This window comes from Lathamus discolor, chromosome 4, assembly GCF_037157495.1.
Source record: "Lathamus discolor isolate bLatDis1 chromosome 4, bLatDis1.hap1, whole genome shotgun sequence".
Classification (NCBI taxonomy): domain Eukaryota; kingdom Metazoa; phylum Chordata; class Aves; order Psittaciformes; family Psittacidae; genus Lathamus; species Lathamus discolor.
The window spans coordinates 120661881-120688500 of record NC_088887.1 but is presented as its reverse complement, the minus strand read 5'-3'; the positions used below and the strand labels follow the sequence as shown (position 1 = coordinate 120688500).

Genomic DNA, 26620 nt, shown 5'->3' with positions numbered 1-26620 from the left:
AGTAATTTCCTCTGCAGGTGTGAGTTATTGACTATGACAGGCTTGATCTAAAACAGAGTAGCCCTGTGATTCATTTGACCAAACGCAGGCAACTATGGCATGGAGATCTTCATTTAAACTGTTTTCTCCAGGATGCTATATCCTCTCATAGTTTACATGGCACTCTTTCTGTAGACATTGCATTATATGTAATACAATGTTTGTAATATCTAGTGGTAAAATATGCCTTATGATATAGCAGGAGGAAAAGACCACCTGTGGCTGTTTGTTGGGCTGTGATTTGTCCTGCAAGCCCAACTTCCTATGATATTGTAGGTTGAAGAGATTTTATAGTTGTCTTGTACTTTTCAATCCCCCATTCGTTTTTGTTCCTTTTCTTTAAGGTTTGGGGAGGGTGGCAGTGATGTTGGGGGTATGGTTTAGTGGGGTTTGGGTTTAGTGCTGTGCTTGGACTCCTTCTTCTGCCTAGGTATATATGCAGGAATACTATCCTGTGGGACTCTAACATTTTTGCACTTTGGGTCAGGGAGAGGCTATACATATCCAGGGATTATTAATGCTAGAGTAAGTCTTTCAGCTATCTGCTTTACTACCTTATCTCCTGTCCAGCAACAACCAATATACATTTACTGCATTTTTTCCCATAACTGAAATCATTAGGGAATAGCTCTTAAAAACAGTGAATGCTTCAATTTTATTTTGATGTGTGTTTATATATATTTATACAACTATATGTATATATACACACAAAGCCATTACAAGTACATTATACTACTTCTTCAATGTGCTGTGTAATTGTATTTGTTTTCCAAGTATCTGGTTTTGCATGGTTTATTACATCTATTTACAGGAGAGCCCTTCACACAGTGACATTTTAGCATGAACTGCTAAGAGAAATTTTTAATTATAAGTCAAGACTCCATGCTATTTTTCAATCATATATGTGATATACCAGAAGAAATCAGTTTATAAAGGGAGCTGCCACTCATTATTACCAGCCTTTACCTCTTAGTGATTCAATAGAGCTTTAACAGTACTTATCATTAGATTTCAGTGCTGCTGCTAGCATATGCCTTCTTAATGGTTAAATTGTCAAGTCAGGCTTTAAGAGGGAGTTTTGGAGGGTAGCACTGGAGGTAGAGGAGGGTTACTAAAAGAGGCAGCATAAAGAAATGAGGGTGGTCCTGTGTTTCTTCACTAATCTGTGCAAGCACCAAATCTCATGAACTGGTGAGCCAATGAACAAAATGGGGATTAATGAAACCTAAATGCTCATTATCCCAAAATGCTAAAATACCATTTCAGCCCTTTCTACATCTGAAAAGAAAGTTTTATTCATTTGTCAATATGTACTTATCGTCTGATTACAGTTCTCAGCTATGGGACTGAATAGCCAGTTGCATAGTAACCAAATATAATGCTATAAAGGCGATGTGATATTGTATAATATTGAAGTTGGGAACAGTAGGATTTTGGCAATAAGAGGCTGCAAACCACTTCAATGGCGGTTCAACAGTCACCAAATAGTTGTTATATATTGGGTTGTGGAGTCTCCTACACTGGAGATATTCAAGGCCCGCCTGGACAAGTTCCTGTGTGATGTACTGTAGGTTACCCTGCTCTTGCAGGGGGGTTGGACTAGATTATCTTTTTAGGTCCCTTCCAACCCTTGGGATTCTGTGATTCTGTGATTATATAATATTAATGAATGAATACTGCAGGCCAAATTTCTGTTGGCTCCATATCCACCAAAAAAGATTTATCCAAGCTATGTCTAAGGTGAGAATGGGCCACAGTTATTATGCTGGCAGGGTCTCCAAAGTGAGGGGACATAGCTACCAATCCTGCACCAGTGTGTCATGCATCCAGTGGTATTATCTGTGTACTATGATTACACATGTGAATTGCTCTTCGATCATCAGATTTACTATCTTATACTAGAACAGCTAGCAGAATTAGATTTACACTAGATATTTCTTCATTTAGATGTATAGATTTAGATTGGAACATCTACACATGCTGGGATTTTGACCAAAAGATCTTTTGTTTGCCTCATTGTCCTTCCTGTTGTCTGGATAAGCAAATTCATTTCAGCTTCCCAGAAAGGGTAGCAGCCAGCTGAGCAGCCTGCGTATGATTCCCTCCCCATGGAAGCACTCACATTAGTTAAAGGGAAAAACAGAAAGCATGAAACCAATGTGCATAAGTTAGAGTGTATTAAATTCCTAACCAGATGCTCAAACCCAGTAGCAAGGAGATTTTAATCTGTTTCAACACTGATTTTACACCTCCAGTTCTTTCTACTTTCTCTTTGAGGAGGCTGCACACAGAAAAGCTCTTACGTTACAAGCCCCATACAACAGCATTAATGTCAAGCTTCTGTATTTTCTATGATATGTTTATCTGCTTGACTTGGGTCTGTGGGTCTAGAACTAATTTAGTCTGCAATTTCACACAGATTGCCCTAGAATGGTGCTATTTTTGCTGCTTCCCAACTGTGGCAAACATGGATTTGGTCCTAAAACACTCAAGTACACTAATCTTTCCGTTGTCTTTGAGATACACAGACACAAAACTGCTCATGGACGTGAACTTGATTCCAAGAAATCCCTTTTCAGGTGGTTTAAGTACTTTGGACTACAAAATTTCCTGTGCCTCTGACAGCTATTATTATCAGCTGAAGGTGTATGATGGTACCAACCTGATATGTGTGATATCAAACAGACAACATTCTCCCCACAAATACATGTAATCACACTCTCCTTTCAGAGCACAATGCGGGGGAAAGTAAAACAAGTTTCACAAGCATGTAAGGACAAGGAACAAGAGGTTTTTCCCAGCACAGAAGTCCCTGTAGGCAAAAAGCCAACTTAAATTTGTTACTCTGCTCAGCTTGGCAGAAAGGCGTGTTTATCCACTCAAGTGAGTTTTATTGACAACCCCAAGCTGCGTGGTGCAGTCAACACGCTGGAGGGAAGGGATGCCATCCACAGGGACCTTGACACTCTTGTAAGGTGGGCCTGTGTGAACTTCATGAAGTTCAATAAGGCCAAGTGCAAGGTCCTGCACCTGAGTCAGGACAATCCCATGCACAAACACAGGCTGAGCAGAAACTGGTTTGAGAGCAGCCCTGAGGAGAAGGACTTGAGGGTGTTGGTCAATGAGAAGCTCAACATAACCCAGCAAAGAGCACTCATGGAAAGACAGCAATAAGCTGGGCTTCACCTAAAGGAGCATGACCAGCAGGTCTAAGGAGATGATTCTTCCCTTCTTCTGTGTTCTCATAAGACTCCACCTGCAGTCCTGCATCAAGCTCTGGGGCCCCCAACATAAGAAGGATGTGGACCTGTGGGTGAGAGTCCAGAGGAGGACATGGAGATGCTGCGAGGGCTGGAGCAGCTCTGCTCTACAGCCAGGCTGAGGGAGCTGGGCTGGGGCAGCCTGGAGAAGAGAAAGCTCCTGAAGGGGAGGCCTTAGAGCAGCTCCAGTGCCTAAAGGGGCTGCAGGAAACCTGGAGAGGGGCTTTGGACAAGGGCCTGTAGGGACAGGCCAAGGGGAATGGCTTGAACCTGCCCGAGGGGAGACTGAGATGAGCTCTTAGGCAGAAGCTCTTCCCTGTGAGGGTGCTGAGGCGCTGGCACAGGGTGCCCAGAGAAGCTGTGGCTGCCCCATCCCTGGCAGTGTTCAAGGCCAGGTTGGACACAGGGGCTTGGAGCAAGCTACTCCAGTGGAAGGTGTCCCTGTTCATTGCAAGGGGTTGGAACTGGATGGGCTTTAAGGCCCCTTCCAACCCAAACCAGTCTGGGATTCTATCCTATGATTTTTAAGGGTTTCCTGTAAATTACTATGATGTTTCTAAACATTCCTTAAGAATTTAATCCTTAGAAGATGAAACTTTTTAACATGGTCTAATCATGTAAGCTTTGTCTAAATTAAGTTACATGACTATGCTTACTAATCTAATTGGAAAAAACAAAATGGAATAAAATTGATACGTATTTGTAAGTATAAACCTCTTCCTGTTCCTTTGCAATGATGGGTAACTTTTATGCTGAAGCAAAACAGCCCTTAGCTTTTAAACAGAATAAGGTTGTTCTACAATTTTATAAGAATTCATTTCCTAATGGCTTTAGGTCTGCTCTTTTCATTAAATATTGACCAGGTACTGTGCTGTTCTGTATAAGCAAGTCACTGAAGGTAAAGACCTGAATAAGAACATGTTCTCTACTACTGAAAAATACATGTTCTGTTGCAGGAATGCTTAAAAATAATTTGGAGAATAGGAATCTATTGGCTAGTTGAGACCTCACATAAACAAGACTAAAGCAGTGCAGAAGATGGAAGTAATGAAAACTATGGAGTGAGTCCACATATTTGGACTATAAGTAGTAATATGTATTTTCACTCATCTTCTGCTTGACAGGCAGGCAATGCAAGGAGAGTGTGAATGACCTGGACATGGCAAAGCAAGACAAAAAGAAACACATTAACAAAGATGTAAAATATAGCAAGGTCTTTTGAGAACCCAGTTTACATTTAACTGTATTGTTAACTCTCCTTACTACAGTTCTTATGGTGGCTTTGGAATTAACTTTCATTCTGCAGAACACCTCAGTGCCAAATCTGTGCAAATCAGGCTACCGTAACCATTTTATTTGATTCTCAGTGCCAGTTTGCACTGTGCATCTGTATTCTACATCAGTGATGAACACTGTTATTGGAGATTAAAGCATGTCTCACTTGATATTTTACATCTCTTCTGTGAAGACTAATTACTGTTTTTAGAAAGGCACTGACAAAATTCCCAGTGGCCCATTAACCCCCAGGAATGGAGGATCACAGTTCATGTCTGGTTGAGTTCTGCTTGATTTCTTCTTGTTTGCAGTGCACATGAATAAATGGAAGTCTCATTTTAAAGAATCCCAGAGGCCCATTTTCAGCAGATACATGTGCCCAGAAGCACAAAAGCAGATAGACATTGCAATGCAGTGAGTGTTGCACCCCAGTAATAAGTTCCTCAGAAGAGCAGGAAGAGAACAGCATACTGAAGAACTGAAGTCTTGTACTTGCTAGTGAGGAAAAACTGAAGGCTGATGTGTATTTTGAATGTACATCTCCACTTCTTTAGCTTTACGTGGGAATAAGAGAATTAATTTGACCATTTTTTGAAGAAAATGGACATGAGGTATCTACTACCTCAAGAAAGAACAAGTATACAGGGTATAATTCAGCTGTCCCTGGTCTCAGATGGTTTTGGACCATTTCTCTATACAAAGCAGTGTTTCTACAGAGAGCTACATTTGGAGAGCAGGTGGAAAGCTAGAGGTGAGATCTCCATCAGTTGTGCAAGGTGATGCTGTCTCCACACGGGGCTCAGAGCTTTTCAGCTCCCAGGACACATTCGAATGCTGGGTATAGGTGTCTTTGAACATGTCTTGAAATCTCATTGGGTTTCAATGACCCTCAGGCACTTTGAAAATGGAACTTGAGCTATGAAGTAGTTTTGAAAGCGTGTCTGTATTTTCCTCATCCCTTACACATAGCTCTATAGAGCAGATACATAATTAGAAAGGGTCATGGGAGCAATGCATAAATCAGGCAAGTCAGGGTTGCTAATTTGGGCCTCCCTGAATGTGGCATATATGAATACCTCTCTCTCACTTCACTTTTTTTTTGCACAGTCCCCATAATCCTACTTTGTGTAACAGTGTTGAGTGAAAAAATCATTTCTTCCCTTAAAAGCAATATCCTTAGCTGTTTGATGAAAATGCTGTCAAAGGGATGGTAGGTTTGCTGTCAGCTAAAGCAATGCAAGGAATTTACACTTGTATGCTCTTTAGGCATTTGCAATGTCAGCGGCTGCCAAAAAACTCCTTTGTGCTAAACTCCCCTTTTCATGGGGAAAAAAGGGAGTCGATTTATTTTTCCTCAAATATAGCAATTACAAACCAAAAGACTCAAAAAAAGTTCTAAAAGTGCTTGAATAATTTTACCTTTAAAAAAGCATATTTTATAAGAACTGGATCAATGATGCTAAAAGAACTGGTATTCAGTGCTTTTTACCTGCATCATTTTAGTTACATTTTTAGCTCTGTCTATGGAAATAGTGTTGTGGTAGCTCAGATGAGATGTTATGGGAACGTCTTAGTTCACTGCAGTCCTGAACCCTGACCACCTCAACAAACATGAAATCTTTGGAGAACCAAGCTAAATTCTAACAGACTTCTCCAGCGCATTTGCTGGTCTTGAATGCTCTGGTGCGTTTCAAGACGAAGACCCAAGACATGAAAGCAGTAGAGCACCGGAGCTGAAGGACTTTAAAAGTATATTATAAACTGAGCATAACCATTTATTTTATTCCCATCTTTTTCCAACAGCTAACCCATTTCATTGACACTTTGGCCAGTAACAGTACTGTAATCAACCTGAGATATATGAAATTTCAGCTTGGAAGTTTACAGTTCAGCTAAATTACAAGTAACTGAGAACAGGTTCATTGTGGAAGGTGTCCAGAAAATAGTCATAGAAGCAACACTGTGTTATCCTTAATACAGTACCAGATATCAAATATTTGGAATATTCAGCAGGCAACACTGTAAGCATGTTTGCCTGGAGGATTAATGGCACTTAATGGCATTATTTATATACTTCTCAAAGCAATGCAGAATGTTTCTGCATCTGTCTGTTATGCTTGTAGAAAGCCACGATGCCTCCATGGCTGCTAATGCAATTATGACAAAATTCATAAGTAAGATCCACTTTTCAGGGTTAATTTCCAAATTTCTTTACTCAGTGAATAAGAAATGAAGTTAAAAGCAGATGTTTTAGGAAGTTTGACAGGACTGGAATGAGTTTAAATGTTAATACAGATTAATAAGTAGAATACTGTGTTCATTTGAGCTAATTATTTTCTCAGAAGGCATCAGTCCTGTTTAGGCAATTACACAGCCTGAAGTCTTCATTTCTTATCGGTGCTACCAAGGGACTTCATCTGCTGGTTTAAGTTTGAGACTGTTCATGTGTTTTTAATTACACAGATTTAATTGGAAAGCCGCATTTGAACTGTTTCCATGTGAATATTCCATGCTTACAGAGAAATGCATTTATTCTAAATTTAAACTGTAACTATAGCAACCAACATTCACTGTGTTTCAGTAGAAAATATATAAGCACGCTCAGATAGAAGGAAATGTGTTAATTATCACTAGATAGACTAGAGGTTATATTTTAAAAACTAATTATCAGAAATCATGTATTCTTACTATCCAGACTTAGAAGTCAAGATATCTGTAGGAAGTCATTTGTGTGAATCTGTGAAAGTTGGGAAAAGGGTCATGTATGGACCAGTTTGGAGGATATAATAAACCTCTTTTTTTTCCTAAATATTTATTGGCTAATAAAAATATAATATCAAGGTCTTAAAAGCTAGTTTTGTGGGATTCAACTTGGATTTTCTAGAGCAATTCTTAGCCTTAGACAAACAGAGTTATCGTTTCAATTATAGGTTGAGGATCAGGTTTTTTTGTCAAGCCAGTAGGTGACAGATTCTGAAGAAGATTTTGCAAAGGTAGTAAATGTCACTTTTACAGTACTGATGTGTTAGTCAACGTGAGTAAGGACATGAATAGCTTCACAGAATCATAAAATCATAGAATGGTTTGGATTGCCCAGACCCAGGTGCAGCACCTTCCACTGGGCCTTGTTGAACTTCATGAGGTTTGCCCTGGCCCACCTCTCGAGCCTGTTAAGGTCCCTCTGGATGGCATCCCTTCTCTTCAGTGTATCCGTCGAACCACACAGCTTGGTGTCACTGGCAAACTTGCTGAGGGCGCACTCAATCCCACTGTCCAAGTAACCAACAAAGACGTTAAACAGCTCCAGTCTTAATACTGACCCCTGAGGAACACTGGTCATAACTGGTCTCTACTTGGACACTGAGCTGTTGACAGCAGTTCTTTGAGTGCAACCATCCATCCAATTCCTTATCCACTGGGTGATCCATCCATCAAATCCATGTCTCTCTAGTTTAGAGACAAGGATTTCATGCGGGACAATGTCAAATGCACAAGTCGAGGTAGATGATGTCATTTGTTCTTTTATCCACCAGTGACATCGCCCCTTAATAGGAGGCCACCAATTTGGTCAGGCACAGTTGGCACTTTGTGAAGCTATGCTGGCCATCACCACTCATCTTCCTACTGTCTATGTGCCTTAGCATAGATTCCAGAAGGATCTGCTCCATGATCTTGCCAGGCACTGAAATGAGACTGGCCTGTAGTTCCCCAGGTCTTCCTTTTTCAAAATGAGGGTTATGTTTCCCCTTTTCCAGTCAGTGGGAACTTCACTGGACTGCCACAACTTCTCAAATATGATGGAGGGTGGAGAAAGTGACCTGACATCTCTCTCTTTAAAACTTGCTTTAAATGCTAATTTTATGCATAATAAGCCACCAATGGTCTTGGGAGATCAGGTGTCAAATATGCTGTACAAAACACTGCCATCATCAACATGTTTCTGTCTTTTTCTGTTCTCCAGAGTTGAAAGAAAGGAGCGTGCACGTTTGAAGACGGTGAAATTCAACGCAAAACCTGGTGTAATTGATGCAAAAGGGGTATGTAAATAGTGAAACATTTTGAAATTGCACTTTGTAATTGTTTGATATGTTTCAGAGTACAGCAAACTTAGCAACATAAGGAATATTTAGATTGTAGCAAACAAGACATGGGGTATAGTGAAATCTAGACAGGAATATAGTATGGTAGAATCTTTGAAATAATTAAATGCCCTTTTTGTAATAATACTGACTGACAGTGCCTTCTGATTAGAGGATATGAAGAAAACAAAGAGCATTCTGTGACAGCTATGATTTTAGTTAAACGATGGATAGAGAAGACTGAAAACTGGTGCAGGTAGATAATTGTTTAACGAAATAGAACAAGAAGTGTAAATTTCCTGGCTTCAAAAGCTGTCAAGTCTCAAACTCAGGTTGAAAGTTAGATTCCTGGAAGCAAAGTTTAGGTTTTGGATGTTCTGTTTTGACAGTTGTGACAGACATTGAACACAAGTGTGTTTCACAGCAGGCACAAAAAACATGCAAGTAACCTTCCACCATCAATATCTGGAACGAAGAGCATTCCTGCTGTTGCCACTCTGCAGCATCGCTTTATTGTGGCCAACAGCCAAGAGTTCTCACTAGCCTGATGTCTAATATCCTGTATATTGCCGTCTGGCTGGCAAAGAGTTATAGCATGAGAATGCCCATAGTCCTGGCTGTTGAAGTGTATTTTTCTGCTGAAGTGTAGCTTGTATTTGTAGCGGTAGTGAATACTTGACATTACATCTGCAGGGATTTATTTTTGATAATGATCCAGTTGGCATGCATAGGATATACAGCTGAGGGATTCTGTGAGCAAACCAAGAGACAGAGCTTCAAAAGCCATCAGCAAATATTCCTGTTTGGCTGCAGAAAACACAGGGCAGGGCCAAAACTGGGTGATGAGAGGGTACAGTTACCTGAAGATGCTATCAAGGGACAAAACCAAGTGGTTCAGCAAGTCCCTTCCAGACTTGCTGTTCCTGTGATCCTCTGCCTAGTTTGGAAGTCTCATTCTTCATCTCTTTTTGCTTCAGTTTTTCCTTGTAATGGGAATAAAATACTTGCTTTATTTGAGTTTATTCTGTCCTTGCACTCAGACAGATTAGCATCATAAGAAGTTCCTCTAGCTATGAACATGCAGTTCCTAGCGCAGTGGGTCCCAGCACATACATGCCAGCAAAATAACATTTCAGACTTGCAAATACTTTCCTGTTACTGCTCTACAGAACAGTTCCTGAGTGTAAATATAGAATAATTGCACTGACTGAAGCCAGTTTTCCAGATTTATAAGGTATACAGAATCAGAGTTCAGCCTCTGCACATTATTTGCACACACAGATAATTTGGTATAAAATGTGTAACAAAATGCATTGTGAAAGGGACTTGTTCATCTCATTGCATTTCTTCAGAAACCAGAAATCCATTTTTTAGTTTGAAATGACCACTCTCTGCAACCCTGTAAATTAATGTTGCCATTTATTTGGGGAGATAATTGGCTTTATATTGCCAATGAAATCACTTGTTAAATGTCTATTTCCTGTATATAATCAAAGCCTCAGGGGAATAATTCAGTCATACAACTAATGGTCCTTATTCAAGTGAGTCTGTCAAGAATTTAATTACCACTTGATTTCCCAAATTGTTTTTCCATTTTTGTCATCAGCATAAATTAATCTTCCAGCCACTCACATCAATGTTTGTTTCAGTGTTTAGGAAATTGCATAATTATAGACCAAGACTGTTGTACCCTTTTCAGAGCACACTTTCTATTGTTAGCATTGGCTAAAAATTCCATCATTTCAAGGCTTTGGGGGGAAAGATAATGTAGGCTTGTGTTTGAAAGAGCATAAAGGGAAGAAGGCTTCACTGTTAAATTAAGCATTAACACATAAAATGGGATATTCAAATATACATATATGTATGTGCATTTTAAGGATCAGTATTTCCATTTAGAATTTCAGCGTTCAAACAGAAGTGGTGTAAGCTGTCCAGCTTGCTTTTTCTATCTGGGAGAAATTCATTCCAGGTAAACAGAGCTGCAGTAGGCCCAGGAGAAATCTTCTGGTTTGAAATCAAGAGAAAATTAAGATAGGAATGGGCTTATGTGTGTCTGTTGCACCTTTGTGCTCATACATACCCATGTGGGCAAGTGGTACTATCTTAATTTACTATAAAGATTAAATGAGAGAATACTTTTCATGGGGTATTTCTAAATTTGGCTGGGAGATGTGAATGGAAGCATTTTTTAAACAAAATTTAACTGAATACAGAGAATCCTTGTATTTTTTCACAGTTAAAAGGGTTATCCTATTGCACTTTTACCTTCATCACCTTGCTGGCCCTGACTCCTTTCTTCCCCTATAGAAGCAACGTTTAAAAGCTAATAACCCACAGCAAGGCTTTCAGTAGAGCCAAAATTTCTTTGATCTAAGTATGAAATAAAAATATGAACTGGTTATTGTATAGCTTTTAAAAGTCTCATGAATTTATTGCTCATTTTGAATCCCAAATCCAGAGATAACATACAAAGAAAGTATTACAGCTGGTTTGACATTTGTAGCTGATCAGCTTCCTGTGTATCACTAAAAAAGGTGCTTACGAACATTCAGCAATACAGTTGACAAGCCTGTTAGCAGGGATAGCTAAGGGATAATCTTTTCAAAGGCCAGAAGTTCCTTTTTTTCAAGCCAAACTTGTGTGTTACCTCATCTAGAAAATCAGTTCTGTGTTTTTAAAAAATGGGATTTAGAATATTTGTATCACTTTTAATTCATTTCATTGAACTCCTCCAATCCATGGCTTGTGAAATTAAAGAGTATGAAATCAGGATGGATACAAATACAGGGAATTTGAATCACTAATTAGGGAACTTCAGCTCTGGTCTCAAGTTTAAACCAGGAAATGGGTAGTACCTTTCTTTACAGTGCATAATTAAATTCTGATGCTCATTATTACAGGATATTGTATGCAAAAATAAATAAGTTAAAGAGGAATTATAGAATCGGAGAATCATTTAGGTAGGAAAAGAACTTTAAGATCAAGTCCAGCCTTTAACCCAAGACTGCCAAGTCACCACTAAACTAAGTCCCCAAGCACCTCATCTGCATGTCTTTTCAATACCTTCAGGGGTAGTGACTCAGCTGCTTCCCTGGGCAGCCTGTTCCAATGCTTGATAACCTTTCAGTGAAGAAATTTTTCCTAATATTCAGTCTAAACCTCCCCTGGAGCAACTTGAGGCAATTTCCTCTTAATCCTATCCCTTGTTATTTGGGAGAAGAGACCAACCCCCACCTCACTACAACCTCTTCAGGCAATGGCTCCAATGACTTTTAACACTTTTGTTATGTAGCTCAGGACATACTAATTGTTGATTTCAAAAAGCATACAGGTCATAAAAGGGGAAGGATCATATTTCTTCTACTGTTTATTTTAAACATCTTCTATTGGATAGCTTCAGAAAAAGCCACTGGGCTAACTGGATCTCCGGTTTAACCCGACAGGGTTACTTTTCTTTCATGTTCTGTTTATTTCAACCAAAAGGAACTTGTTTGTTCAGGTTCAGAGACATCAGCAGAATCCTAGGTCCTATTAACCTTTTTAAAGATATCAAAAGATTTAGAGATGCTAATACCTGTGTAACAAGGAAAAGAACCCAAGTACTGGTATAAACACCTCCATTTCACCAAACAAAGATTGTGCTTCAGTTGTGTTGACCAAGTTAGTTTCTAGTTTCATTCATGCAATTGTAGAAATGATCTTCACCAGCTTTTCTAATTGTTACTGAAGGTGGATGGCGTATCAAAGCAACCAGTCTACTTGTCTGGTTCCCTATGGCTGCTCTATGCTATTGCAGCAAAGGGCAGGGTTTCCAGAGCACTGCCTACCTTAAAGTTTCAAACATTAAAAAGATAAATGAAGGTCAGATAACACAGTTATGATTTCCTAAGCATTTGCTGCCTCAGCCTATGGGGCCCACTGGTCTATAGATAATCAATGGAAAATAGAGCAGCCCAAAGGCTGCAGCATTTATGCTGGAGGAAGCTTCAGAAGTTATGTGAGCATAAACTTAACTAAAAAGGATGCTTTATGCTATATTGAACTCAAGATCATATCCCAGGTATCTGCTGATGCTTACCAAAAGGAGCAGGGATATATATCTGCCAAAGTGGCATATTGAATTCTCAGGAATTCTCCCAGCCATAGCCTTCAAGCTGAACAAAATAACCTTTCCTTTTCCAATGCTAAACCACACAGGGGTTGTGAGCTTTACAGGCTGTTCTACTGACTCAAAACGAATGTCAAATGATGGATATATTACAGAAGGAAAAGAGCCAGTAATCTGCTTTTTTCTCAACTGCTGTAATTACAACCAGTCTTTCAGGAGACAAAAAATAGCATCTCTTTTACTTTTCTCCATGTCAGATCATGTGCTCTTTCTTGACTGTCTCTTGAAAATATTTTTATAGTAGAAACTTTAACTCTTGGAAAGACCTTTATTAACACCTCACATCTACTAATATTGATGGATTTTGCCTGTTCCCAAAGAAGTGTTCCATTATCTTGAAGTGTAATGTTAGGTAAAACTTTATTTTATACAGGGAACTGGTTTTTGATACCATTTGCTTTTCCATTTCACACCTTACTTGGCCAGTGACTCCAGAACATTGTCTTATAGACAAATACCCAGTTTCAGTTCCCAGTGAAATAAATGTTCCACTCCTCATAGTCTCTCAATTTTAAATGCATGTGTTAGGGTACATGGGGGGTGTTCATCCCATTATTACCAGGAAGCATTGCTAGATGGGTGCCCACCCTAGTGAGGCTGCTCAGCAGGGTGCCATACAGGGATGAGGTGCTTGCCAAGAAAAGGGACTGCTTCATTCTTCCAGAATCTCTCCCAGCAGCTCTGCTGCTCATCAGCAGTGCAGGTCCTGGGCTGTGACACCATATTCCTCCATCAGCATCCATTAGGGTTTGTCTGTTCAGTTAGCTTGTCATCCACAGCTCTTTTCATATTTCAGTCAGATCACTCAACACTGCACTCAGCCTGCCCCTTCAAATGCCTCTGAATGTATTTATTATGACAGTCAGAAGTTTGATAGCATTTAATAATATTTCTTATGAGCAGATTCTGTTTATGGATCCCACAGTCCTGTCTGCAGTGTAAGGTCAGCTTCTTGCTCTTTGCATTGAGGCATGAAAGGAAAAAGCTAGATTTGACTGAGATAGCAAATTCTGTACTGTGGTGTAAATAAAACCATCTGCATACTCAATGAACCTCTCTTCCAAATGTCAAAATCCAGTGACTGTCAGGGCTTAATACATAAGACACGTATTGACAGCTTATTATTGGGGGGGGGGGGGGGGAATGAAATCAACTTACCTGTTTCTGAGCAATTTATGTTCAAGAAAATTGTGGTATTTTCAGCCTGGTCATCAAATCAGAGAAAAACTGGTCTGTTTGCAACATCAAGTGGTCACTGAGACCAACCCCTGCCTTGAGGGTGTCATTTGTACCTTCCTCTTGTCTCAAAGATTTGTCTAATCTCTACTTAAAGGTCTGCTACAACAAGTATTTCATGTTCTTCCCAAACAGCCCGCTCCAGTGCTTCACTCTCATCATTAGAAATGACCAAACTGCTGCAGTTTAAACCTGGTTTTATTTCTTCTTCCATCAGTGTATATGTACACTGGATTTTTTGTCTTCATTTTCACCAAGCAGAATCTGTGGTCACACCTGCCCTGGTCTCAGCAATAGTGACTGTGCTGGTGGTTCACCAGGACAGATCTGGCTTTACCAGTGCAGATAAAAGGGTGACAATCTCAGATGAATCCCTGCTTCTCTAATTAGAACATTTGAATATATATTAGACTATGTAAACCCTCTCTTTGCCTATCAAGAGCATGATGTTTCACTGGTTTACTAGGCTTAAGTTTTCTGTGTATAAAGTTTCACCACTTTTAGGGAGAAACTGTTTTTTGTAGTCCATATTCACAAAGTTTTACACATATTTGGTTCATTTTGAACAACTTTTATTTGCACTTTTAAAGATCATTGACACAATGAATGGATTTCCTAAAGTGATTGGTACTGAGGAAATAGTAGAAGAAAATCCACAATCTGAGTGTGTTCAAAAACCTGCATCTTTGTTGTGGAGCTAGCTGCTGGTTTGGGGAAGCCTGGTAACACAGTGGGTTACATTGCACTGGCAGAAAGAGCAGATTCCCTGATGTGCCCTGATGTTGTAAAATACTAGCTGATTTTGCATATATATATATATCAGTATATATTTATTAATTTGCTGTCTCCTAAATTAATATTTCTCCACCTCAGAAATCCCATAATTCTTTCTTTCTTCGCAGTCAAGAGCACCAACCTACCACTGTTGTCTAAAAGAGATGTTATGAATCATGCACAGACTGTAGAGGGAGCCTGGGGTCACTACCTCTGGGTCACTACCTCTGCACCTACGAAGTAAATGTTTCAAGCCAGGTGCAGTGAATCCCATTTCTGTGAAGCTTAACTGAGTGCATCTTCTAAGAAACACAGCAGCCATTTCAAGACATGGTCATGGCCCTTCACCGCTTCACAAGGCTAAAGTGTGTCAAGGATTTACAGTACTTATCGGCTTTATCTTGATCAGCCATAATAGTGCAAACTTTAAGAACCACAGGGCCTTATTCAGACCATGTGGTTTAAAACCTTAACATAGATATCTCAGCCACTTTCAGATTAATCTTTGCGCTAGTGGTTGCAGTGAATAAACTAGGAACTTGTCATATTCTTCCATTACTACTTTGACAAGTATACAATATAAATGCTTGGTTGGATAGGTTAGGTTAGGTTAAGTTAGGTTAGGTTAGGTTAGGTTGGGTTAGGTTAGGCTAGGTTAGATTAAGTTAGGTTATGATGTTAGGTTAGGTTAGCTTAGCTTAGGTTAACTTAGGTTATGATGTTAGGTTAGGTTAGGTTAGCTTAGCTTAGCTTAGGTTAAGTTAGGTTATGATGTTAGGTTAGGTTAGGTTAGGTTAGGTAAAGCTATCTAGAAATACATAGGGGTAAACCCTCTACTCAGCCCAGCATGCAGCTCCTGCAGTGCCAATAGGAATTACACTGTTGCTGTGGAAATAGTACAGGCTCCTGAACTTCTTGTCATGTATAGCTACAGGTGAGAAAATGAGAGACGAGAAAAAAATCCCCTGCTACTCAGAACTGAGCTTTATATAGAAAATCACTCTGCATGTCATTTATTTGCTAGAGTTGTGAATCAGTATTTTACTGTACACTCCCCCGTCTCAGACTGATTGAAATTCGCTTTGCTGTAAGCAAAGAATGAGAACGATTTTTCATGTGTGCAACTTAAAATAAGCTTTGGAAATCATTCATGTCATAAAATGTCTGTGTTTACATCTCCATTACTAATTGGCATAAAATCTGTCACAAAACCATTGTTTCTACAGTGTTGGAATTTAGTTGTAACTCTTCAGAAGTCATTCAAGAATGCTTCCTCTGTGATACAATGGAAATTAATGACAAGGATAAAGAAGTAATGTGAAATCATGCTGCAGGAGTTCCTCACTAGTTCTTAGACGAAGATCCTTATAAGAAGTCAAAAAGAAGCTGGTGGAAATTATTGAAAGCAAATTGCCTAGCAGCAATGTTTTCTGTTTCGCACAGGGGCACAGTGTTAGTAGGTCTGTTGGCACAGGGCATGAGTAGGTCTGAAGATACTCTCCGGAACTTCAGTGTTAAATTGGCCAGCACAGGGAGGAGAAACAAATTGCTTTTCTCCATCCGACTTTGTTCCTGTCTTGCTTCTGGTTTTCTCTCTGTTGGATTTAAGTTCTCGCAAAGGCTACAAGACCTCAGAAATTAGGGTAGCATAAGGTGACGTGGAAGAATCAGATCTCCGCGTCATTCCTGCCCATGCAGCTTTCATCTTGGAGGAGACTCATTTGTCCATCTGCCCTTGCTCTTTCGTGCATTTTCACATCCTTTGTAGTCCTGTCTTCACATTTCATGATGGTTGGAGCTGGTGCCAGACACTGGCTGCACTTCACAGGTTTGACCTGAGCCCATATTATTGGCCTGCCCTGACCATTCCCCTTGAGCTGAACACATTCTGCTCAGCACTTCTGCAAGGTGCATTACAAATACTGCTGTTATCAGCAACTGGTTCATTCATGTGCTGAAGTAATCAAATGAAATTCAGGTGATAAAACAGCATATAGACAGGAAAATTTAACTGTACAGTGTCGTGATGCTCCAGGATATATCTAGGCATCCCACAAAGACATGCAGTAATTTAATACTAGTGCCTCTTAGGCCCAGGTCACAGTCAGTAGTAAAGCAAAATAAGTGAGTCTTCGGTTCTATTTAATGCTAAGTAGTAGTGTTGACTATAGCAAGGAACTGGCATGCCTTAAGGAACTTGGGTTTTTAGGGTTATTTCTGCCTATTGGCAGCTGTCAGTCAAAGAAAATACTGATGGAGCGTTTTCTTCAATTAATGAGCTATTTAAATACATGTATTTCATAGATTTTCCAGTTTCTTTAGCCTGATAATTGTGTGGAGTTTATTTATAATATTGGTTCTTAGGTGGCCATAATGTTAGGGATTGTAGTATCAGTGTTTCCATACCCCAGCAAGTGTGTGCCATCCCTGCTTAGGTAAGAGAAATGCTTAAGAGAATCACTGACATAAAGGAATGTAATGTAATGTGTAAATTGGTCAAAGATTAAATATAACACAGTGAAAGTTTGCTAGCACAGGTAGAATGCCAAAGTTTATAGATGAGATTTAGTTGCTTTCCTGCTAAGCTGTTCCAGCAGAAATTTGTGCTGAGCTTAACTTCATGTGTGTGCTATTTTTATAGCTCATTGTCTAATGCCCTGAATTAAATGGTAGGGATTTTCCATGTATGAATAGCTGATGGCATATTTGCTTGGCTCTTCTTCTAAAAAAGTGGATGGAAAAAAGCATGTATAGTGTTGGCAATAGAATTTGTCAAAGAACTAGAGCAGAACAAAGTTTTCTTCTAGTAAGAGTTGACACAAAGCTCCAGAAGAGTGGAGCTAAGCATTAACACTCATCAAGATGACGCAGTCTCACGTCTTTATTTCTGGCTCATTCAAATTCAAGCAGTTCAGTTATGATCAACTTAGTGACTCACAGGCCCTGTTTGAGACGTGATAAGGAACTACCAACCTTCTTCAGTGCCAAAGACCATTTAATTTGATACCCTGCCTGTGAGACCAGTAGCACGAGATGCATTACCGGGAGACGTAGGAACTTCACCTCCTACACAAACCTCACACCAGTCTCTTGGAGATTGACTTTGTTTCTCTTCACCCATGCCTTTAGTTTTCAAAATTGTAGCTGTAGGGCCTAAACAAATCAATGTTTTAAATGAAAACCATGACCCAGGTATGATTCACCTGAGCCAGACCTGTGCCATGATTCAGCCTGCTACACCAGTCAGCAGTGAGCACAAACACTTCACTTGAAAGGACAGTTCTAGGGAAGTCTGCTCCAATTATCTTTCACTGAATAGTTTGAAAACCTGTAGGCGTTGTAAATCTTTCTCCAATGCTGCTTCACAAAATAAGTGTAAGATCTTTATACAACTTATTCTTGGTCTATTCCATGCAGCCGTTTATACTTGCACAAGTCAAGTGCACAGCACTTTTTTGCACAAATAAATGATTCCACAAAAAACAGTGATGAAGGAGAATGGGTTTCTTTAACACCACAGATAGCTAAAATGTTCTGCAGCTTTATTTATTAGTGAGAGTAATTCAAAAGATTGCACAAAGGAGGCCCAAACCCTCAATTTCATTTGTAAATCTGAAGAAGAACCAGCAGTCAACTGGGAATCAGAGTTAAGAAAAGGATATGACAAAATAACTGACCAAAACTGAGGCTTGAAGATCAAGCAGATAGAGGTCCCACAGCGTACACAGTAGGAAAGGCTGTGGGTTTGGTCTGATGATCTGACAGTCCCAAAACTTTGCCAAGTGAGCACCAGTGTTCCACTGATCTTTGAGGCTCTTTTGTCGCTGTTGCACTGAGGATGCTGAGACAGGTTCACTTGTGAGCCCATGCTGGATTCTAGCTAGATCTGAGAGCATCTCATCACAGAAACACAAACATTAGACGTGGGAAAGGCTTATTGTTTAGCTCTTTTCCCTTCACCGCCCCATTCTCTCCCAGCACTGCAGTGTTAGTCCCCACAGTACTTAAGAATAGCAGATTTGTTTTAAATGTGAAAACAATCTAGGCTTTGCATTTCCCTTGGGGCAGATTATTCTACATCCAAATTGATTTCACTGTCAAGGAGCTTTGCCCTTTCGTATTTTCACACTGTTAATTTCAGTGTTGCTGCTTGAACAAATCTTTCCCACCCTCTTTGTGTACAACCTTCAGACACTTGTCAATGACCTTGGCTGTCACGTACACAAGGTTTTTATAGAGGTGTTTCAATCCTGCTGACAGTGATGCAGTGTAAATGAGCACAGATGAGTACTCCTTATATGCCTTGCACCCAGTTACATGCGTGTTTGCAGAATTGGAAATAACCGCTTTTACCTGCTTTCTGTCAAGTCTTTCCTTTCCCCTGGTATTTTGTGTTGGTTTTAACTGTCGTTTTGTTAGGAATTAAAATGGAGTTGCTGGCTGACAAGTGGCATTAAGTCAGTCTTAAAAACAGATTAGTAAAACTTCATATTTTTGAATTCTGAACAACACTGACCTTGTCTGTAGAAGCCAGACAGCAGCAGCATGGAGTTTGTCACCAGGCTTGTTCTTCTTCATTTTGGATCTTTCCAAGATTCCAATCTCCCTGCAGCTTCATGGGAAATCTAAGCAAGCAGAGTTATCTTCATGTGAGCTTCTTACCCAGTTTGTTCTCACCAGAACAGATCATGGTGCAAAAATTCAATAATGAATGACTGTGGCCCAGGCCTTCCTTTTTTTCCTCCCTAAATGCTTGCAGAATCTAAGAAAATTGAAGGTTGAACTTAACAGAACAGGGACATTCTTCCCCCTGCAACTCATAAAAAGCCATAGAGAAGTTGGCAAGTGTTGCTTGCCAGCATGTAACTGTGTGGCCAGACTGAGAATGAAAGACGTATGTCGTAAAGTAGACACTGTGTGGCCACTGTATATTATAACTAGGCTTACAGTTGCCACTAACAGCTTCTTATCTTTTACATGTCTGCAAGGGCATCATTAAGAGCTTTCTGTTTCTGTGAACCCTGTCCATGGCCAAGGTTATGGTTACACCAATAAAGCAAAAATGGCTCAGCAGCATTGGCTTTCTTCTTAACTTGCTCAAGTCACAGAACTTCAGTATACTTCATCTCCCTTAATAAATTACTGTGGCCTCAGTGATAGTGAGGTCTGATAGTGCCTACCAGGTTACAGTGATGACTTAATCCCCCACAAAGTGCCTGTAAGGAGGGCACTGCTGTGGTCCTGGTATTGCAGATGGGAAAATGAGGCAGAAAGTCCCAAAGTGCAGTTTAACACGTTCCGCTGACCATGCTGCTATGGTAACTGCAAAACAGCTTCTCACAGAAAGCAAATAAACTAACATGGGATGCTCTTCAGAAGTTTGCTGTTTCTTCAGAAACTTCATCATGTAGTTGGAATTGCTATGTGGAAAAAACCCTATAAAAGCAGAGAGGTGATAGAAAAGTTTGAAATTATAGAATCACAGAATGGTTTGGGTTGGAAGCGACCTTAAGATCATCCAGTTCCAACCCCCTGCCATGGGCAGGGACACCTCACACTAAACCATCTCACCCAAGGCTCTGTCCAACCTGGCCTTGAACACTGCCAGGGATGGAGCATTCGCAACTCCCTTGGGCAACCCATTCCAGTGCCTCACCACCCTAACAAGAAAGAATTTCCTCCTTATATCCAATCTAAACTTCCCTTGTTTAAGTTTGAGTGGTAACACTCGTGCTATCACTACAGTTACTAATGAAGAGTCCCTCCCCTTCATCCCTATAGCCCCCCTTCAGATACTGGAAGGCTGCTATGAGGTCTCCACTCAGCCTTCTCTTCTCCAGTCTGAACAGCCCCAACTTCCTCAGCCTGTCTTCATAGGGGAGGTGCTCCAGTCCCCTGATCATCCTCGTGGCCTCCTCTGGACTTGTTCCAGCAGTTCCATGTCCTTTTTATGTTGAGGACACCAGAACTGCACACAATGCTCCAGGTGAGGTCTCACAAGAGCAGAGTAGAGGGGCAGGATCACCTCTTTCGACCTGCTGGTCACGCTCCTTTTGATGCAGCCCAGGATACGGTTGGCTTTCTGGGCTGCGAGCGCACACTGAAGCTGGCTCATGTTCATTTTCTCATCGACCAGCACCCCCAAGTCCTTCTCTGCAGGGCCGCTCTGAATCTCTTCTTTGCCCAGTCTGTAGCTGTGCCTGGGATTGCTCTGACCCAGGTGTAGGACCTTGCACTTGTCATGGTTGAACTTCATAAGGTTGGCATCAGCCCACCTCACAAGCGTGTCAAGGTCCCTCTGGATGGCATCCCTTCCCTCCAGCATATCAACTGGACCACACAGCTTGGTGTCATCGGCAAACTTGCTGAGGGCGCACTCAATCCCACTGTCCATGTCAGCGACAAAGATGTTAAACAAGACTGGTCCCAACACCGATCCCTGAGGGACACTACTTGTTACTGGTCTCCAGCCGGACACTGAGCCATTGACCACAACTCTTTGTGTGCAGCCATCCAGCCAGTTATTTATCCACCGAGTGGTCCATCCATCAAATTGATATCTCTCCAATTTAGAGAGAAGGATGTTGTGTGGGACAGTGTCAAACGCTTTGCACAAGTCCAGGTAGATGACATCAACTGCTTTACCTTTGTCCATCAATTCTGTAGCCCCATCATAGAAGGCCACCAGATTGGTCAGGCAGGATTTCCCCTTAGTGAAGCCATGCTGGCTGTCACCAAGCACCTTGTTGTTTTTCATGTGCCTTAGCATGCTGTCCAGGAGAATGTGCTCCAAGATTTTACCAGGCACAGAGGTGAGACTGACTGGTCTGTAATTCCCTGGGTCTTCCATTTTCCCCTTCTTGAAAATGGGGGTTATATTTCCCTTTTTCCAGTCGTCGGGAACTTCACCTGACTGCCATGATTTTTCAAATATGATGGAAATGAGAAAAAAAAACTATGTTACAGTCCGAAACTTTTCTTCCTGGTAACAGTGTGACTTTTCAGTGTAATGGGAGAAATTTAACATGTACAGAGTTAACAGTGCTTGAGCGCCCAAACCTCTATTATAGTCAGTGTTTAAACAGAGTAAAAGAATGTCCCTAATACAGAAAGTATGAATTAAATGAATGAAAGTGTGAATTAAATATAGAGAAAAGGATTGCAGGGACATAATGTCAATGATGAATTTTGTAGATTTTTGTAGAAATCTGTATAAGTGAAGGCTTTTCATTTAATTTAGGTCAAAACAAGGTACTAAAGAAGAATAAAAGCCTGTGTAGATGAGGAGTAAAATGAAGAGTTTATATATGCTGCTTGAACAATTTCAGAATAAGACTCACATAGATAAATCTGTAACAGAAACTAGGCTAAAGCTTAGCTCAAACCTTCCTAAAAATAGTTGGTAAATTAAATTCACCTACTCCCTGTCTAAAAGAATTTCACAGCCAGTGCTCTGGAACAGCTCTTTCCCAGGTGATCCCCAAACACTGGTTCCCAGCTCATGACTGTGGATTAGCATCGGTTGAACGAAATAGAAAAAACATTCCCAACATATTTAGTTTAATGGCTTTTAGAAGTCGTAGTTGCTTCTAGAGCTTTTAGAGCATCAAAAAAAATCTTGCCCAACATAGGCTCTTCTGCAAAGCGTAAAGAGGACAACTGCTGTCAAGATCACATCTGCCTTAAACAGTATGAATAGGCTACAATTGGGAAGAAGCTCCAAGTAAACAGTATGGTTTGCACTATGGTACAACTATCACATTACTGATACACTGTTCTTTGTGAGGTTTACCACTATAATGCAAATTTTGAAATTGGACTGTTTATCTGGTGTTACAGAAAGAATTCCTCCATAAAAATGCTATCCTGTTAGCTGATTAGGAACATCCATATGGCGGCTGCACACAGGGAAGAGCATTTAGGTTACAAAATTGATGTTGGCACAAAAAATACCAAAGGGAGTTCTGAAGGAGAAGAAACACACAGTGTCTTCATGTCTGTCACAACCAGGGAAGTGTAAGCCATGTGTAAGCCAGACTTACATAACTGGGGACATCTGGGGATGTTTGGTCAAACAAGAGTGTATAGCACAAATTTTTTCTTGGCTTCTTCAAAACACAGGCTATGCCTAAGTAGTAACAAACAAGGATCCAAGCCAGGACATCAGTGAAAGCTTTTCTCACCTCTTTTACTGAGAAAAGACTCTTCTTCTTGTCACAGTTGAGATGTTGTGAAGAATGACCCTCACTGCCCAGTTACCAAGCAGCACTTGAAAATTTCATCTGCTTTTTAGTCTTAGGCACTTGTCTATTCAAAGTCCTTTCTAATGTCAGTTCCTAGGTTAGGGGTAGTCTGTGTAAACTGATGCCAATGAGGTATAAAAGTAACTTATTGTACAGGTTTTTCACTGCAACCTAAATGCCCAAGTTATTTGCCATTACAGGGTTTTACAGTATTCATGGCAAAGAAATGGTGACTTATACAGGAACCCATTTTCAGGCATTTCTGTTGGTTTTCAGAAACTCTGCCTGCATAAAGACTGTTGAATCAAGCCTAAGCTTGGTATCACAATTTCAATCCCACTTGTGTGCAACTTTTGCATTGGGCTGAGAGATGTAGGCAAATACTTCTCTCTCATCTGGCCAGGTTAGATGGTGCTTTGAACAACCTGGTCAAGTGGAAGGCTTCCCTGTTTGTGGCAGTGGTTTGGAACTGGATGAGCTTTAAGTTCCCTTTCAACCCAGACCAGTCTGTGTTTATATGATATATCCTACGGCTATTTCACTCCACTAACAGAACAAAATCTGGAATTAACACTGTGCCCAATAAAAACATGGCTTGTTCTGTATGAGTCTCCCCCTCCTCTCTTTGCCAGCCTTCTTATTATATACGTTGCAGATATATATTGTGGTATCAGTAAGAAGCATTTTGCTGAGTACCTCTGCAGGATTTCATATCCTTAAAGCAGAGACCATTAGCCTGAGTTTAATGACATTTATATCAGATACAAAACCAAAATCAAGGCTCCTTACTCTGGTTCTTGTGAAGCAACATGCATTTAATGTACAAGCAAACAAACACTTGGTAAGCCCATTAAGTTAATACCAAGGACTGATTATTTCTAGAAGCTTTCAGGACCAGACCGATTTCAGTGGTTTATATTTTACTATTTCTTTATTATGTTAAATATAAACCCTCTGATTACACTATGATAGTACATATGGTCATTAACATGAATATACACATTGATTAATCTACAGAAATATTAGCATAAGCATAAACATTTGCTTATGCCTATTAATGAACTAAGAGTCCACTTTATTTTAGGAACAAGGAGTTTTACTAGTGTAAATGCAGTGACACAGTTGGACATAATAGCAACCTGCTATGAACTGCCAGATTTTGATTGTCTAAATGGAGTGGAATGGTATCTTATTAAAAAGACAACCCAATACTAGAAATTGCAAAAGGAGAAAAGGTTTTATAATACTGCAATAGATCAGTTTAATTTCATATATACTGTTAAATCATGCATAAGATTATGCTTTTCTGGTGAAAATGGACTTTATGAAGTTTTTGCTCTAGACTGTTGGGGGGAATGGAAAAGAATACTTATAAGTGTTATTTATTGTATAATCTCTGTGAAGCACGGAATGTGTATTTATCAATTTGATAACATTCTCTTTAATACCAAAGTGAAATGGCATTTGGTAATGAAGTTATTATCATTTTAAAATCCCTTTTTTTTTTTTTTGAGGTGCTATTGTGTATATATTGTTTTTTCCTTTTAAAGTGTATTGATATAGTATTGCAATGTCAAATTCAGATGAATCGTGATAAACATTTTCACAATGGGAAATGTTGACATGCTACATTCCTTTCTTTGGAAAACTAAAAGAAATGGTCACAGAAAACACATTTTAATTTAATTATATCCTTTAGGTCATTAAAGTGATGTAACGTGCATGACAGTCCTCTTTCCACCCATAGATTACTTTAATCCTTCATGTGCATTTATTTCTTTCTCTGGCTTTCTTTCATATTTGCTTTGTTTTCAAATTGCATGCTGTCTGCATTATTTGTGCATGACCTCCACATTAATTTCACATTGAATGTTTACATACTCTGAGAGATTTTCATGGATCATTTCTTCAATGTGTGCAATTTTTTTTGTTCCTTTTCGTTTTCAGTTACTGAACGTTTTAAATGCTTGAAATGTAAAAGTGGCATGAAACTTCTGTGACACAAGTAGACAACTGGTTTAATAGAGACTTTCAGGACCTAACTTCATATCTTTGAGAAATACATATTCTAAACCACATTTTATGCTGTGCTTCCAAAATGTAAGAAAATAAGTGATGTTCTGAATTTGGAGTTCAAAATTGGAGCCAAATACTGGTTCTATTTCGTTTGAGCCATGACAGACACATGAGACTGGTCCTTTAAAAGAGTTGAGATTGTCTCCGCTCTCTTGGAGGTGATCGCCTGTAAAGTCATGTCTGGGCATTACATATGTTCAGTATAGGAAACAGTGTAGGACATTGTTTGAAGAACAGCATAGATCATTTTGTGTAAGCACTATCTACAGCTCTCAGTTGACTGTAACAGGGACCCTAACTCTTCATTTAGTATCTAAAATAAATGTCCCAAGTAGGCATATCCTGCTTTTACATATCACCATGAGCCTTAGTGGCTATCTGTAAAGTCAAAGTTTTTATCATGTAAAGAAACCCAATTTCTTCCATATTAATTCCCCAGTTGAAGAATTAAAGCAATATATGTTGCTCAACATGCACTGAAATACTGCTTATCAGCAGAATTTCATCTCTAAACCATATAAAACTAAAAGCATATCCAGAGGAACCTAATGAATAAATATACGTGTATAAAATAATTTTTTTTTTTTTTTACTTTTTTAAAAATTTATGGGAGAAAAAAGATATTAAAAGGCAGTAAAGAAGTTGTCAATTAAGAGGCCAAATGAAACACTATGAAATCAGAAGCAGTTACCAAGAAAAAAAGTTTGATTTTAATTGGCAGAGGGCTGAATTCATGTAGCTACTACAAGCAAATCAAAAGCAGCCACTTTCCTCTTTACAGCCTATTCTTTTTCAGCCAGTTAATTAATCCTGTGCACAGTCTGCAATGATTAAAGATGAGTGGCTTGATCTCAAAGCATGCCGAGCCATCTGTAGTCCTTCATCTGAACAAGCCAAACACAACAGTTTCCAAATGAGGAGACGAAGGTCGTACTTTGAGACCTCTGTAATCAAACCAATCCAGTCTCCAGAGGCTTTGCCTTCAACCTGCAGACCTCACCACAACCACCTCTGATTCTTTGCAGCTGCTTGGTTTGGACTGATTTGAGTCACTACAGTTCTCTCCACTTTTACAAACTAGTTGTTTTGTCAGCATGAGTGTGACAACAATTAGACGTCCCTGTTTTTGCCCCATGCCTTTTCTCCTTCACAGTCATTCAATGACAAGCGTAAAAAGAACTTCATCTTTTCACGAAAATTCCCATTCTACAAGAGCAAGGAGCAGAGTGAGCAGGAAACAAGTGATCCAGAACGTAAGTAACCTCTTGGAGACGATGTCACATGCAGCAGCACAAAAAATGGGTGACACGCATGATACCAGTATCCCACACATCTAGGCATATATGTTTCGTAGGCAGGCAGGACAGGTATTACTACTGTGACCAATGTGTGACTGCAGTTTGGATCCAGCTGGTACTTCCATCCCTGGAAACATCATTTTCAGAGGAACAAGTGACCTTAAATTTTGGA

The 26620-nt window shown here is 39.8% G+C and overlaps 1 protein-coding gene across 7 annotated transcripts in view; it reads left to right on the top strand.

The window, feature by feature from the left end:
• Positions 1-26620, top strand: part of DLG2 (discs large MAGUK scaffold protein 2) — a 1029196-nt gene that overhangs the window by 976726 nt on the left and 25850 nt on the right. For all 7 annotated transcript variants that reach the window (XM_065678826.1, XM_065678819.1, XM_065678821.1 and 4 more), the window contains 2 exons: positions 8536-8611; positions 26304-26403. In XM_065678826.1, the coding sequence (XP_065534898.1) occupies positions 8536-8611; positions 26304-26403 (176 nt within the window). The remainder of the gene's footprint in view (positions 1-8535; positions 8612-26303; positions 26404-26620) is intronic.